The following is a 16,658-nucleotide window of genomic DNA, read 5'->3' as shown; positions in this document are numbered from 1 at the left end:
GCTCCTGGCTCCTGGCTTTGGATCAGCACAGCTCCGGCCATTGTGGCCAACTGGGGAGTGAACCATCAGACAATGGAAGACCTCTCTCTCTGTCTCTCCTTCTCTCTCTGTGTAACTCTTTCAAATGAATAAATAAAAATATTTATTTAAAAAAAAAAAAAAAAAAACAGGCCGGCGCCGTGGCTTAACAGGCTAATCCTCCGCCTTGCGGCGCCGGCACACCAGGTTCTAGTCCCAGTCGGGGTACTGATCCTGTCCCGGTTGCCCCTCTTCCAAGCCAGCTCTCTGCTGTGGCCCGGGAAGGCAGTGGAGGATGGCCCAAGTCCCTGGGCCCTGCACCCGCATGGGAGACCAGGAGAAGCACCTGGCTCCTGCCTTCGGATCAGCACGATGCGCCGGCCGCGGCGGCCATTGGAGGGTGAACCAACGGCAAAAAGGAAGACCTTTCTCTCCGTCTCTCTCTCTCTCTCACTATCCACTCTGCCTGTAAAAAAAAAAAAAAAAAACAAAACAGGCCAGCGCCGCAGCTCACTAGGCTAATCCTCCGCCTTGCGGCGCCGGCACACCAGGTTCTAGTCCCGGTCGGGGCACTGATCCTGTCCCGGTTGCCCCTCTTCCAGGCCAGCTCTCTGCTGTGGCCAGGGAGTGCAGTGAAGGATGGCCCAAGTGCTTGGGCCCTGAACCCCATGGGAGACCAGGAGAAGCACCTGGCTCCTGCCATCGGATCAGCGCGGTGCGCCGGCCGCAGCGCGCTACTGCGGCGGCCATTGGAGGGTGAACCAACAGCAAAAAGGAAGACCTTTCTCTCTGTCTCTCTCTCACTGTCCACTCTGCCTGTCAAAAATAAAAAAAAAAACACTGCTGCCGGGAATTGGGTGCCACCAACCTGCACACACATCACAGACAGGAAAGTCACTTTCCTGGAAATGAGGTTGGCAATAAAATTCCTCATCACGAAATGTTCAGATGCTTCGATACTGTCATTCAAGCCCTGGGGTTTCATTTTAAGGCCATTTTCCAAGCAAGAAAAGGCCTCTGTCTGCCTGCACTTGGGTTTCTTGCAGACTAGGGACACACAGCGTGTCATGCCCAACCCCCACCGCAGCCCCAGCTGCAACACCAGCACCAGTTCAGCGTCTGGTCTCAAGTGCTTGGGACCAGAAGCATTTCAGATCTGGGATTGCTTTGGATTTTGGAATATTTGCAGGTACATAATGAACTTTGGGACCCAAGTGTAAACATGGAATTCATTTCTGTTTCGTGTACACCTTACATACATACCTGAAAGTAATCTTTTCTTTTTTTTTAGATTTATTTATTTATTTGAAAGGCAAGTACCAGAGGCAGAGGCAGAGAGAGAAGTCTTCCAAATGGGATTCACTCGCCAAATGGCTGTAACGGCAAGAGCTGGTCAGGATGAAGCCCCCATGAATGGACTGCAGAGTGGGGCTGGCAGCTGCTGCTCTCATCCTGGTACTCGCTGGCCACAGCAGTGCCTGGCGCACGGCTGGGCGTGCGGACCGTGATGAAAGCAGGCTTCTTCCACTTGCTGGCACGATGCTCTCCAGACGGCAAACGAGAAGCCGGGGGTGGTGCTGAGTGAGGCTTCAAGAGCCCAGAGCCTGGGGTCCTGCAGGTCTGGGGACAGATCCTCCCCCACCTTGCTTGGCAGCTCTGAGACCTAAGCCAGTGCCTTCACCTGCCTGGGCCTCCTTTCCAGATCTGTGAAATGGGCGGGTTTTTGTCATAACAACAATCGCTTAGGTTTCAGAACTAAGTGACATCATAAATATGCCAAATTTCTTCAGGCAGTAGCTAGCACCCCCAAAATCTCAATAAATAGCAGCTGTCAGAACTACAGACAGACAGAAGATATTAATGATGGCCGGGGCTCCAGGGTGTGGGAAGGGGTGGAGGGGGGCGGGGAGGAATGGTTGCTAATGTGCGATCTGCCAAGATCCAGAGGGCGGCCCTGGAAGCGTCTATCCCCCCAGCCCTGACTTCACGTGAGCTGGGGGCCTGTTTCACGTGGGGTCGTAAACACTGCCCACCGGGATAGGGTTCTGCAGCCGCCACACCAAAGCAGCACAAACCGTGTGGCTGAGACGGCCCAGCCCGGCTCCCTGCCCGCCCCACAGGTGGCAGCAGGGCCGCACAGGCTCCACGCAGGATCCAAGCGCCTTCCAGCTTCGGTGGCGCCAGCAAGCCCCGGCCTTCTCCGCATGAAGTTCTCGTCCCCCGCTCCGCCTCCGTCCCCAGTGCCCAGCCTGTGTGTGCCCCTTCTCCGTGCGAAGGGCCCAGGCAGGGCACAGTGGATGGGGCCTTCCTTCACCCCGGGATGACCTGAGCTCAGCTCACTCCATCAGGAATGCTATTTCCAAAGATGGCCGCATTCCAAGTTGCTGGGAGTTAGGACCTTAGCATATCTTTTTGGGGGGATCCAATCCGACCCTAACAGTCCCCAAACCACCCCCAGTCGGCACGCTGGACCACCCGGAGAGAGCTTTTCACAGAGCAAGAAACTCGCCCTGGCGGGGCCAGCGGAGCAAGAAAGACCAGTGCTCGGAAACTGGGACAGCGCATCCGGTGAATGACAAATGCGCTCCCAGAATTCGTGTTCCTGCTCCAGACATGAAGGCCATTAAAGGCTGCACAGGCTTTTCCAACTGTTTTGTTCATTAAAATGCTAATTCCGCCTCAGCTGGGACGTGGGCTGAGGCAAGAAAGCTAAAAAAAAAAAAAAAAAAAAAAAGCTAAAAACGAAGCGGAAGGTGTCAACGTGGGAGACAGCCTTGGTCCATGGTCTCCCTCCCAGCAAAAGCCCTTGGCAACCTGAGGCCAGATCTCGGGGGCTTGATGCAAATTTCCTCAGTAAAAGTGATTTCTGTGGTGCAGCGGGTAAAGCCATCACCCACGACGCCGACATCCCATATGGGCACCAGTTCGAGTCCAGGCCTCTCCACTTCCGATCTCCCTCCTTGCTAATGTGCCTGGGAAAAGCAGAAGATGGCCCAAGTTGTCGGGCACCTGCACCCACTCCTGGCTCCAGCCTGGCCCAGTCCGGCTGATGTAGCCATCCGGACAGTGAACCAGCAGATGAAGAATTCTGTCTCTGTAGCGCTGTCTTTCAAATTAAGAAATAGATCTTAAAAAAAAAAAAAAGTTATTTCTAAACCTCAGAGCTCAGATTGTCCACACTTCTGGATGGCACACGACGGTGTATCTTTGGTATAGGCTCAGTGCTTGCACCTCCTCCATCAGGGAGCCCACCAGGATTCCCAACGAGGGACTATCAGATGGTGCCCAGCAGAAGTAAGTTACTTAAGACAGGAAGTAGCTGTGACGTTGGTGGGAACATTACTTTTGTTTTGTTTACTGTCATTTAATAGCTGTGCAATGACCTAAGTCATTTAACCTCTGAGCCCCGAGGTTTTTTTTGTTTTAATTTTTGACAGGCAGAGTGGATAGTGAGAGAGAGAGAGATGGAGAGAAAGGTCTTCCTTTTTGCCACTGGTTCACTCTCCAATGGCCGCTGCGGCTGGCGCATCTCGCTGATCCGAAGCCAGGAGCCAGGTGCTTCTCCTGGTCTCCCATGCGGGTGCAGGGCCCAAGGACTTGGGCCATCCTCCACTGCACTCCCGGGCCACAGCAGAGAGCTGGCCTGGAAGAGGGGCAACCGGGATAGAATCCGGCGCCCCAACCGGGACTAGAACCCGGTGTGCTGGTGCTGCAAAGTGGAGGATTAGCCTGTTAAGCCACGGCGCTGGCCTTGAGCCCCGAGTTCTAGAACATGGTCCCTGTGTAGTGCAGGTGCGGCCAAGTGAACTGATGAGTAGTCTTCTGGCACATGCCTGGCGCACAGTAGGTGCTCAAAAACGTTTGCAGTGCTCATGTTGTGGCTTACACAGTCTCGGGGGAGCTGAGTGCCTGGGCCAAGGGCTCCAGGCACGCACCCAAGTCTCCTGCTTGAAATCCCACGTCCACAGACCCTGCTGTGTGAACCCAATATCCATGCGGTCAACGGTGCTGCTTGGAGCCTGATTTCTCCTGTCTCCTGGACAGTTCTCATATTGCTGAAAGCCCACGGGAGAATTCTCTCTTTGGGAACCGCCGCTGCCTACCAGGTGATCAGAAAACATCTCTGAGCCCAGCCGACAAGGGCCTGAGAAAATGGCTATAAGTTAGAGAAAGCAAGAGGGCGTGAAGACCACGTGAGACCTCACGGAGACACGGAGGATGTGCAAGGGCCCGAGAGCCAACCGGAGCCTCCGCAGCACCAGGGAACAGCACCAAACTGTAGGGGCCGCTGGCGAGTTTTAGTCATGGGAGGCCCGAGATCCACCTTTGAGACAGAGAGGAGACATTTCAACCCATGGGTGTGTATGTGTGTGTGTGTGTGTGTTTATGTCTGAGTCATGGGGAATTTTCTTTAAAAAAAAATTATACAGAGATAGATGTTTGGCCTAGTGATTAAGACACCAGTTCAGATACCACATCCCATGTCGGAGGGCCTGGGTTTGAGACCTGGTACTGTGTCCAAATCCAACTGCCTGTTAATATGCACCCTGGAAGGCAGCAGGTGATGGTTCAGGTGGCTGGGTCCTCACCCTGGCTCCTACTCCAGCCCAAGCCATGGTGGGCATCTGGGGAGTCAATCAGTTGACTACAGCTTTCTCAAGTGAATTTTTTAAAATTACACAAATCACACGCAAGTGCTTCTTTTTAAGATTTCTTTATTTGTAAGGCAGAGGCAAAGATAGAGAATTCCATCTGCTGGTTCAGTCCCCAGATGGCTGCAACTGCCAGAGCTGAGCCAATCCGAAGCCAGGAGCCAGGAGCTTCTTCCAGGTCTCCCACACGGGTGCAGGGGCCCAAGCACTTGGGCCATCTTCCACTGCTTTCCCAGGCCACAGCAGAGAGCTGGATTGGAACTGGAGCTGCCAGGACTTAAACTGGCACCCATGTGGAATGCCAGCACTGCAGGCAGTGGCCTTACCCGCTATGCCACAGTGCCGGCCCCAACACAAGTGTTCTTTTACTGTAAAAAATTCAAACCATCCGGAAGGGCAGAGAGGCAATGTGGACACCTACATCCACCAGCCCTGCTACCTGTCTCTTCCCCCCGGAGCCATTACCCACAGCTTGATGTTTAGTATTCCAGTGTCTTTCTCTGCATCTGGTAAAATATCTAAGTCAGTCATACACAGTAGTGTTGTGTGTAAATCGTGCTTCGTAGTTCTCTGACCCGTACCTCCACGTCCGCATACGTAGAACCATCTAATGAGTGTTCACTTTTGTGCTCGAAATGCTGTTCTAGAAAACCAAACTTGCCCAGGAGGAGCCTGAGTGGTTCAGAATCTGCTTCTGGCTCCCCCTGCCCTAAAAGACGACGGGAGTGGGGGGAGGGGGGATGTCCGAGCTCTGTGAGATCCGAGTCGGTCAGTGAGAGAAGCCACCACGTCAGGGCAAGAAGAGCAGCCTGAGCTGCCGAGCACCCAGGACCCAGGAAACTCTGGGGAGGCGACGTTGACAGCCAGAGGTGGGTGCTGTCGCCGGGGTAACTGAGGCACGAGGCTAAAACTGGGGCGATGCTGAGCGCCTACCAAAACCCCTGCACGTGTTTGTGAGGGGAAGCCCGTGGACAGCGAGGTAGATACTCCAGGCACCGTTAGCTGAAGTTCAAGTTCTCCACACGTAGACATAGAGGAATGGGTGCAGCGTGGCCCCTAAGGGAAGACCCAGCCAGACAGCGTGGGCAGGGCATGGCCAGGCCGGGTGAGATGCTGGTCTGACCCAGAACCTCCCGGGCAGGGAGGCACACTTCTATCTGCAATAAGGGATCTCTGTGTTTTGTTAAAATGTGTGAAAATGAACACTTTATTTATAGAGCAGATAGAACTGGCAGATCCTAAACTCTCTGACTTCATGGTTCAGAAGGCCAACAAGCCCAGATCTAGAGACGTATATTAGACAAACGTCCGGGCAGAAATGACAAGGACTGGTGAACGGCACGCAGATCTAGCCCTAAGGCGTCAGAGAAGGAGACGTCAACTCAAGCAGCAGGTTAGAACCCGCACAAAACCTTTTAGAAAAGATCCGGAAGAATAACAGGAGGAGGACGGACGTGTGGCCCAGGGATTCCACCCAAGTCCAGTACCCGGCCCCACCTCCCCACACCAGCTTCCCACTGACGTGCACCTTGGGAGACAACGGTGTTGATCCAAGTGCTGGGTCTCTGCCACCCACATGGGAGGCGTGGGTTGTGTTCCTGACTCCTGGCTCCAGCCTTGGCCCAGCACTGGCCAGTGCAGGTGTGAACCAACAGAACGGAGCTCGCCCGCTCTTGCTCTCTATGCTCTGTTTTAAACAACAAGAGGAAAGCAGGCATAAATGACATCTCACTAAGCAAGGAAGGGTACAGGGATCCACCCTCACCTCTGGCTCTGTTTTCCACAGTTTTAGTTATCCGTGATCAGCCATGGTCCAAAAATATTAAAAAGCAAATTCCAGGCTGGTGCTGCGGATCACTAGGCTAATCCTCCACCTGCAGCGCCGGCACCCCGGGTTCTAGTCTTGGTTGGGGCGCCAGATTCTGTCCCAGTTGCTCCTCTTCCAGTCCAGCTCTCTGCTGTGGCCCGGGAAAGCAGTGGAGGATGGCCCAAGTGCTTGGGCCCTGCACCCGCATGGGAGACCAGGAGGAAGCACCTGGCTCCTGGCTTCGGATCGGCACAGCGCGTGGCCGTAGTGGCCATTTGGGGGGTGAACCAATGGAAAGAAAGACCTTTCTTTCTGTCTCTCTCTCTGTTTAAATCTGCCTGTCAAAAAAAAAAAAAAAAAGCAAATTCTAGAAATAAACAACTCGCAAGTTTTAAATAAATGTGATTACAGCCTAGTTGCTCTATGTTTAGTTTTCTAATCCTTTACTGTGCCTATTTTATAAATTTTCTCATGCTTACATGTGTACAGGAAAAAATACAGTACAAATATAGACAGGATTCAGCACCAGCTGTGGCTTCAGGCATTCAGCAGGACCTTGGACCACACCGCCCGCAGATACCTGGGCAACTGGACAGCACACAGAAAAGCAGTCGAAGGACACGAGCAGCTTGCATGGCCCCCAGGAGTCCCCAGGGAAGACTTGGTGGCTCTCATGTGAGTGCCAGCGGCTGAGGGCAGCTGGCCAGGGCTCACTGCTGCTGGGAAGCTCAGGGTGGCCGCCACCTTGCTCAGCCAGGTCCTCGATTCACAGGAAGGCGGCGATGCCTCCAAGTGTCATTGCGTGAGATGGCAGAGCACGCACAATTTTCCCCGCGTAGGGGACACAGAGCGCCCTCTTCAGCCCTGGCACGAGAGGTGTCTGGTTAATTCCAGCCCACAAGCACACACCGGCTTCCAGAGACCGCTAAAACCAAAAAGATTCGCCCAGTTCCTCCACCCAGATTCTGCTGAGCAAACTCTGTGTCTCAGGGCAGTGGCAATAGTGCAATCCAGGACTGTGGCTGTGGGAAGATGCTCAAGGGACGGCACTGGCCTTGCTTCCTAAGTGTAAGTCATATGTGCTCCTTGAATACACGGGGCCTCAAAACCGAGCAACATCCAAGAACGCACTAACACAACCTCAGAGGACCTGAAGGAACCCACTGCACCCAGGCTGCAGCCGGGGGAGCCCCCACTCTCCCAGCCATGCTGAACAGCCCTGAGAATTTGCCAAGTAAACGCCAAGGAAGACCAGCTGGGACTTGAAGGAATACACAGAATTTCCTTGGATTTTTTAACCTAACTGGCTTTACATTGATTCTTTTACATTTTAAGGTCCCCGAACTGTAACCACAAGGAACTTTGAATCATTTACCCCTCAAATATATGATTATGGGCACATGTCTATTTTGTTGCCATCACGTTACTGGACTGTCATATTCTGCAGGGCTCAGTTCCTATCTCTAACCAAGACAAGGTAGGCTACCCCCACATCACACATGAACCCTGAAACCACAGCAGCAAACCACGGTACAGAACTGTCACTCTTCATGTCCCAGCACATCACCAGGAGCCAGAAGATGGCTTTGCTCAGGGCTCTGGCTCCTTCGAGCCCGGGATACCTCCCTCCCAAACACATGGCCACCTCCTGGGGTCAACAGCAAGCCATGGGCCTCAGAGGCATTTTCAGAAAGCCAATAGTGGTTTTGTGGGAAGCCAGCTTAAAAAATTACAAGGCGTCAGGGCCAGCACCGTGGCACCGGCATCCCATATGGGCGCCGGTTCTAGTCCCGGCTGCTCCTCTTCCAGTCCAGCTCTCTGCTATGGCCTGGGAAAGCAGTAGAAGATGGCCCGAGTCCTTGGGCCCCTGAACCTGCATGGGAGACTTGGAGGAAGCTCCTGGCTCTTGGCTTCGGATCGGCTCAGCTCCGGCCGTTGTGGCCATTTGGGGAGTGAACCGACAGACTGAAGACCATTCTCTCTGTCTCTCCCTCTCACTGTCTGTAACTCTACCTCTCAAATAAATAAATTTTTAAAAATCTTTAAAAAAAATTACAAGGCTTCCCCCAAGGACAGCTTACCCCCACCCCCAGGGGTCAGCCATAATGACCACATGCTTAATGGTCAAGCCCAAGGAGTCAGAGATTCCCAAACAGGTAAATCAGCAGGGAACATTTATCCTCAACTTCCGATCTTTCCTTCCACGCGAGGGGAACACTATTAATGTAACATTTGTGGCTTCTCTTAGCTCCTTTCCCATCATCCCCACGGGCAGAGGTAACCTATGATATGACGTGTTTTGGGGAGGATCTGGCCAGCGTAAGTCAGCAATTTACTCCCTCCCCCTCCTCCTGGAGCACTGTTTGCAGAGCCCAGGATCCTGGTGGCTCCTCCATGCTGTACATTTTCTAGGGACAAGACCTCACCTGCGACCAGGTGGGTAAGTCACACCCTGGCTTCGGCACTAGAAAGCATGGTATTGCTGACACACCTACACCCACTTATCGATACAACAGGACGCAGTTTGGTCTTGCTGCTCTGTTGTTTCACATTTTCATTCAGAGGGAAAACACTTCAGTAGACGATAACCTGGTTTGGTCTCTGGATCAGTTTCGTGTTGGATCTACGGCTCATCGATGGAGGGTTTGATAGTTCGGTAATGTTGGTTCTGCCCGTTGGGATCTAGCTTCCTCTACAGTTCACTCACGGCTTCCTAACCATTTCCTTTCCAAACCATCTCTCCTTTCAACCCATGAACTTTTAGGGAAATATCTTCCAGAGATCACTGCCACGTGACTTCCTGTCAAAACCACGCAAACAATACCCAGAAAGAGACAATAAATGCATCACAGGTTTTATTTATCAGACTGGAACAAACAAGAATATTAGTTTAAGTTAACTAACACAATGGGGGATGATACAGAAACTGCTATTTACAAAAACACAAATAGAACTAAAGCCCAGTTTTTATTCCACAATAGGAATAGTGACATATACACAGTGATCATTTTATAAACACGGATCTCAATCATCCTTGTCCACTTTGGTTTCTGAGGGAAAAAGACGGCCATGAACTCTTTGGCATCACCTTTCAAAATCGTGTCTTCTGGGGCTGTTATCCACCAGAGTGCCAGTGAGCGTCTGAGATGCACGCAGAGGGTGCGCGCTGGGGACTCATGGTTTATATCTCTGAGCTTTCCCTTCATGATGGGCCCCTTCCAAGGCAGTGAGGTAAGGGCGGGGAGACCTGGACTGTGCAGGCAGGAGTCTGGCTCGTGCTTCCAGCCTGTGACTGAGTGAGGTGCCCCTCTCGTCTCTCAGGTGGGGAGAATGATTCCAAACATGAGAGGCTCTGGAAAGGATTCAACCAAACTGTCGCGGCACCAGCACGTGGTCCGACATCTGCCTGCAGGTGGCGCTGTGCGGGACTGGCTGGAAACCACCCAGGAGGCAGCATGGAACATTCGGCTCTCCTCTCTCTGGTTAGCAGGGACTCTCCCCCAAAGGAGTCAAGCAATTGCAAAAGAAAACAGGCTACTAAAGGAACCGAAATCCGAGCTTCAACACATTCTAGGCATAAGTCTGGTTCTTCCCAACTATTTTATAAATCACTTTGGTTGTTTTTCTTGTTTTTTTCCCCAAGAACTTTGGCCATCCTTCCTTTGTAAGGCAAATTTAGGGCAACTTCTTTAACCCTGATTTTCTCCTTAAAGCCCTTTTGATTTCTAAGAAAGCTCCTTTGCATTTTAGTGCCCTAAGAGGTAGGATATTTACCCTATACTATTTTTTTTAAAGACTTAGTTATTTATTTGAAAGGCAGAGCTACAGAGAGGGAGAGACAGAGACAAAGAGATATCTTCCATCTGCTGGTTCATTTCCCCAAATGATCACAACAACCAGGGCTAGGCCAGGCTGAAGCCAGGAGCCTCTTCCAGGTCTCCCATGTGGGGCATAGTGGCCCAGGGATGGTCCAGCCATCTTCCGATGCTTTCGCAGGTGCATTAGCAGGGAGCTGGATCAGAAGTGGAGCAGCCAGGACTCAAACCAGAGCCCCTCTAGGATGCTGGCACTGCAGGCGGTAGCTTAACCTGCTGCACCCCAGCACCAGTCCCTACCCTATACTATTTTAATAGGACCATTTAACAGGAAAATTTTCCTTTATTGAATTGGATGCCTTTGGGCTGGCTTGTAAGACAGCAAACTCACAGACAATTCTTCAGAAAGTGATCTACTCATCTTTGTCTCCAGCCTTCACTGTTGAGTCTTTTGAAATATTGCTTTGTAGGAAGCTACAGGGAAACCTACTAGGCTGAAACCCATCCTCAGCCTGAAACGCCCACTGCTGAGAAGGGAGGCACTGGGTAGGCGAAAGCTGGCTCTTCATAACCTGACCTCAGACACGGCCCAGGCTGATGTGGCGCGGCTCAGAATGCCAGAGTCTTGGGTTCCAGTTCCTGCCCACGCGGCTCTGCCACTATCCAGCTCGGGGCCTGCCACCTGCCACCTGCCACAAGCGGCCCGCAGTGTAGGCGTCCCTGGGGCCAGTTCCAGTTCCGACACCCCACGGCTCTAGGATTTCCATTAGCCTCACGGCGCAAGGGCTCTGAACGCCAACTCCTCCAGGAAGTCCGCAGGCTTCATCCTCAGATGTGCCGTCCCGTCAGAAAGAACAGCGGCCGGTCCTCCGCGGCGTTGGCCGTCTGGAACTCGTCGCGCAGCCGGAACTGCCACTCCTCCTCCAGCTCCAGGCGCACGACCGTCTGGCGCAGCGAGTTCCGGTCCTGGCAGATCACGCACAAGGTGGCGCCTGGGAGACCGGCGGCAGGGGTGCGAGAGGAGGGGACACGTGAGAGCTGCTGCCGGACTCTCCTTGGAACAGCAAGCCGGGGAGCCCAAGGGGATCTCTCCTTGCTTTTGGAATCATTTGTAACCACAGACAGACACCAACGTGGGGATGTGGCAGAATAAATCGGGGCAGAAGAGATGAAAGAGACCAGAACGGGAGAGGCGGGTCTGACGGCAGATCGAATATTCTCAGCGCCAACCCTGGGTTCACATCTGCCCCCCCCACCTCCCACTGCCTAAGCCCCCTTCTCCACCCAGCCAAGGCCTGTCCACCAACCCCCAGCCAGGCCTGGGACGGCTCCCGCCTTTCCCCACCTGCTCAGCCAGGGGAATTCTCTCTCCTCTCAACTCTGAGGCTACTGCTTCCACCAATCGGGTTTTTTTTTTTTTAATTTACTTATTTGATGGGATAGGCAGTGAGATCATGTGACAGGGAGAAACCGTCTATCAACTGCTTCATGCCCCAAAACAGCCCACAAAAGCCAGGGCTGGGCCAGGCTGAAGTGCAGAGCCGGGAACTCAGTCCGGTCTCCCACATGGTAGCAGGGACATCCTAGGTACTTGGCCATCATCACCTGCTGCCTCCCCAGCTTGAACTTAGCAAGAAGCTGGAGCCAAAGCCAGGGAGCAAGGATTGGCGGCTGGCACTCTGATACAGGACACTTGCATCCGGGGCGGAGACTTACCCCTGCACCAAACGCCCGCCCCGTCCATCAGGCTTTGTTCCCCTTCTCTGCCTCCTCCCCCCACCTGCACACCCAGGCCTGCCTTCACAGAAAGTGGTTCCTGGGGCACAGAGTGATGTGGAAACCACTCCACGGTCCCCAGGGCTTTGCACCCTGAGCTGGTCAGAGCGAAGAGCAGCCAGGGAAAAGCGACGGAAACGCAGCCTGGAAACCCACTTTTACAGGCAAGCAGGCGGGTGCTCGTCATTCTGAACCACGCCAGTGCGCCAGGAGGAAGAGGAAAGGCCAGCAAGCCGAGAAAGGACTCAGCCCAGGAGGCAGCCGCTAGGGTACCCAGTGCCGAAGGGAAGGGTGTGGGTGGAGAAGAAACACAATTCAGAACATCTGTCTCTTGTCCGACAGATGGGCAAGTGTCGCGTCTCTACCCAACAGGCACGGAGAGGGGAAGCCCCCAGGGGCCCAACCCCAGCTTTCTGTACTCTCCCGAGTGGGCATGGCGGTCACTGTGTCTCTCTCTGGGCCTCAGTTTACCCCTGGGCAAATGAGGAGCAGGGCCGGTGGCTTTGTCAGAGGCACCCCGGTCACTCAGGCCGTGTCCGTGCAGCAGGTTACCTTTCAGAAAGTGGAAATTCTTCAGAAAGCCAGCGCCCACGAAGGAGTCGCAGAGGTACAGCAGGAGGCCGCTGAACACCAGCTTGGAGCAGCCGACGTTCAGGGAGTGGGGCCTGGAGCTCACGTAACAGACGGAAACCTGAAACGGAAGGTGTCGGAGAGAAACACAGCTCAGGACTTGGGGGGCTAAAAACAGCACGCGCGTGCTCTTCCCACAGCCGCACCCCACGAACGGATTCCAGGGGCTTCTCTGCACTTGTCAATCACGAATTCATCTGAGAGCCGGCGAGAAACGCGTTAGCGTCACAACCGGGCTGGATGCCCAGTGTCTTATGTTTGGGCAAACCGTTCTCACTCGCAGTCTTAATTACGTCAGCTGTCAAGCGGGAGAAACTGATGAGACAAAGCAGATGAGTACAGCCAGCCCTCGGCGTCTGCGGGTGCCATACTCGTGGATTCAAACAACTGCGCATAGAAACTGCAGGGAGAGGGGCCGGCGCTGTGGCAGAGCGGGTGAGGCCGCCGTCTGCAGTGCCGGAATCCCATATGGGCGCCAGTTCGTGTCTTGGCTGCTCCACTTTGGATCCAGCTCCCTGCGAATGGCTTGGAAAAGCAGCAGAAGATGGCCCAAGGGTCTGGGCCCCAGGACCCACGTGGGAGGTCTGGATGTAGCTCCTGGCCCCTGGCTTTGGCCTGGATCAGCCCTGGCCACTGTGGCCAGCTGAACCAGCAAGTGAAAGTTCTCTCTCTCTCTCTCTCTTTCTCTTTCTCTCTGTGTGTGTCTCTATGTCTCTATAACTGCTTTTCTGATAAAGAAATACAACTTAAAAAACAAGAAAGAAAGAAAATGTGGAGAGGAAAGAAAACTGCATTTGCAGCAAACACGCAGACTTTTCTGTGTCACGATTCTCTGCACGCAGTCTGCTCCCTGTTCGCACGGCGTCTGCTCCGCGCACGGGGTCGGAAGTAACTAGAGATGACCCAGAGCAGGGCCATCCGCAGACACGATGCTGTTTTACTGGGTACCTGCAGATTTCGGGGTCCACGGGGGCCCTAGGACCAACTGCCCCCCAGACCAGGGGTGGCCGCGGCTGCGCGTCCCAGTCCTCTCTGCACCCGACCGAGGCGTTCCCTGCCTTCTGGGTGGCAGCGGCCCCGCGCCTCACCTGAGGGCCCAGGTTAAGGTAGCAGTCGACGGACAGCACCGGGTGGCTGAGGTTCTTCAGGGCCAGCGGGAAGAAGCGGTGGCTGTGGTGCTGCAGGAACTTCTCGAGCAGGAGCTGGGCGGGCGCCGCCAGGAACGTGTGCTTGCTGTCAGGCGCACAGATGTACTGCGCGGGCACCACGGCCGCGGCGTTCTCTGACACCTGCGCGGGAGGAGGGTGTCGGGCTGCGCCACCGCCCCCAGGGACCAGAGCCCTGCCGGAGGCTGGGGAGCGGGGAGGCCCCACCATGGAACCATGGGAATGGAGGACACACGGTTCGGGAACAAATCCTCCAGTGTGAGGCACGGGACAGCTCGTGGGGTGCTCGGTCTCCTCGCACGATGGCAGCCTCTGGGCGTGGACTTAGCACCCTCTCAGCCACGAGGCGCCAAGGGACTGGTGCACTCAGCCAATACGGAATGAACAGATGAAAATAATCAGAGGCTCACTCATGAAACACTAGAAAACAGTGCGAGATTTCCTGCAACTAACCACTGTGCAATGACCCCTAGTGGGAACATAAGACAGGGTCAAAACAAGAATAAAGATAAAATACCTCAGAGTTTAAAGACAACACCAAGGGACATAAAAGAGAGCAGGCTTTAGGCACACGTGGAGGGGGGACACGCCTGTGACACCAGCATGCCACAGTGAGTGTTCCAGGGCCAGCTGCTCTGATTCCAACCCAGCTCCCTGCTGATGCACTGGGGGGCGGGGGGGGGGGGAGCAGCAGATGGCCCAAGTGCTTGGGGACCTCCCTCCCATGTGGGAGACTCACATGAAGCTCCTGGCTCTCAGCTTCAGCCTGGCCCAGTTCCAGGCATTGCAGACATTTGGGGGGTGAATCAACAGATAGAAGATGGATCAACTGATCTCTCTCTTCTCTCTGTATGTGTAACTCTGCCTTTTAAGTAAATGAATCTTAAAATATTTATTTCATTTATTTGAAAGGCAGAGTTACAAAGAGAGAGGGAGAGCCAGAGAGAGATCTTCCATCTGCTAGTTCACTCTCCCGATAGCTGCAACACCCAGGGTTAGGCCAAGCCGAGGCCCGGAACCAGGAATTCCATCCGGGTCTCCCACGTAGGTACAGGGGCCCAGGTATTTGGGCCATCTTCCACTGCCTTCCCAGGCACATCAGCAGGGAGTCAGATCAGAAGTGGATGGGGCCGGCGCTGTGGCACAGCGGGTTAATGCCCTGGCCTGCAGTGCCGGCATCCCATGTGGGCGCCGGTTCTAGTCCCAGCGGCTCCTCTTCTGATCCAGCTCTCTGCTATGGTCTGGGAAAGCCATGGAAGATGGATAAGTCCTTGGGCCCCTGCACCCACGTGGGAGACCAGGAAGAAGCTCCTGGCTCCTGCCTTTGGATTGGCACAGCTCCAGCCATTGTGGCCATCTGGGGAGTGAACCAGCGGATGGAAGATCTCTCTCTGTGTCTCTACCTCTCTCTGTAACTCTTTCTTTTTTTCTTTTTCTTTTTCTTTTCTTTTTTTTTTTTTTTTGACAGGCAGAGTGGATGAGAGAGAGGGAGACAGAGAGAAAGGCCTTCCTTTTTTCCATTGGTTCACCCCCCAATGGCCGGTGCAGCCGGCGCATCTCGCTGATCCGAAGCCAGGAGCCAGGTGCTTCTCCTGGTCTCCCATGCAGGTGCAGGGCCCAAGGACCTGGGCCATCCTCCACTGCCTTCCCGGGCCACAGCTGAGAGCTGGACTGGAAGAGGAGCAACCGGGACAAAATCCGGCGCCCCGACCAGGACTAGAACCCGGGGTGCTGGCGCCACAGGCAGAGGATTAGCCTATTGAGCCGCAGTGCCAGCCCTCTGTAAGTCTTTCAATTTAAAAAAAAAAAAAAAAAAAAAACGGAAGTGGAGCAGATGGGACATGAACTGGTGCCCATGTGGAATGTGGGCGCCACAGGCAGAGGTTTAACCCACTACGCCACAGCACCGGCCCCAGGTCGTTCACTGAAGTCTCGCTGCTTTGCAAGGCCAGTGAGAGGCCTTCCACTCCCAAGCAGGCTTAGGAGTGGGGGCAGCCGGGGGTGGGGCTGGCGCAGGGCAGGCGGGCAAATCCGAGTGCATTACTGTGACCAGCTGGGACTGGAGCTGGCTGAAGTGATCCAGGGCAAGATTCAAGAGACGGGCCAGAGCCCGCGGGGTCACAGGGGCCTGAGGCGGGGACGCAACAGCCCGTCGGGCTTCCTGGAGGGCTTGCTGCACTTTCACATCTCCAACTGCCCGGGTCTCTCAGCCAGAAGGGCCCCACGGTCAGACCACGGTTCTCCCCACCAGGGCCGGCCCTGACAGACGCGTGGCCACCCAGCAAGCCTGTCGCTGTCACATCACGCACAGTTATCTGAGCAGACATCACGGGGGGCGGGGGGAACAGAGAAGGGCAGGGCTCCGCCCCATCCCTGGGACAGAGAAGGGCCTGGCAGTGGCCCTGCACCAACCGGAGCTCTCGGCACACGTGCTGCAGTCCAAGGGCAGCAGAGACCCCCGGGGTCAGTCACCTCCCAGCGTCCACGGCCAGTGGAAAACCCTGAGCAAGCTCGCCCGAGGGCCAAGCCCGTCCTCCGCCAACAGCTCCCTGCCCAGCAGGCTCACCTTGGAGGTGATGTGGAAGGACCTGTGCCCGCCCACAGCGATCTGCTTCTTCATCACGCTGAATCGGTTGAATCGGCAGAGCAGGAGGCCGGCACTGTGCACCCGCAGGTTGAAGTCCACGTCGTCACAGGTGAACCTGCCCAGGGCCAGAGGAGGAGCGGATGGGACCTGGCTGAGCCCACAGGCTGCCCTCACCCCTATCCCCCGCCCCCGGACACTGTCCAGACA

The 16,658-nt window shown here is 54.7% G+C and overlaps 1 protein-coding gene across 3 annotated transcripts in view; it reads right to left on the bottom strand.

The window, feature by feature from the left end:
• Nucleotides 1-11,120: 11,120 nt before the first annotated feature.
• GREB1 (growth regulating estrogen receptor binding 1) overlaps nucleotides 11,121-16,658 on the bottom strand; it is a 63,276-nt gene continuing 57,738 nt past the window's right edge. For all 3 annotated transcript variants that reach the window (XM_062210130.1, XM_062210131.1, XM_062210132.1), the window contains exons 29-32: nucleotides 16,431-16,566; nucleotides 13,787-13,987; nucleotides 12,621-12,759; nucleotides 11,121-11,284 (exon numbers count right to left, since the gene is read on the bottom strand). In XM_062210130.1, the coding sequence (XP_062066114.1) occupies nucleotides 11,121-11,284; nucleotides 12,621-12,759; nucleotides 13,787-13,987; nucleotides 16,431-16,566 (640 nt within the window). The remainder of the gene's footprint in view (nucleotides 11,285-12,620; nucleotides 12,760-13,786; nucleotides 13,988-16,430; nucleotides 16,567-16,658) is intronic.

The sequence above is a fragment of the Lepus europaeus genome, chromosome 13 (genome assembly GCF_033115175.1).
Source record: "Lepus europaeus isolate LE1 chromosome 13, mLepTim1.pri, whole genome shotgun sequence".
In the NCBI taxonomy this organism is placed as follows: Eukaryota; Metazoa; Chordata; class Mammalia; order Lagomorpha; family Leporidae; genus Lepus; species Lepus europaeus.
This window is presented reverse-complemented; position numbering and strand designations above follow the sequence as displayed.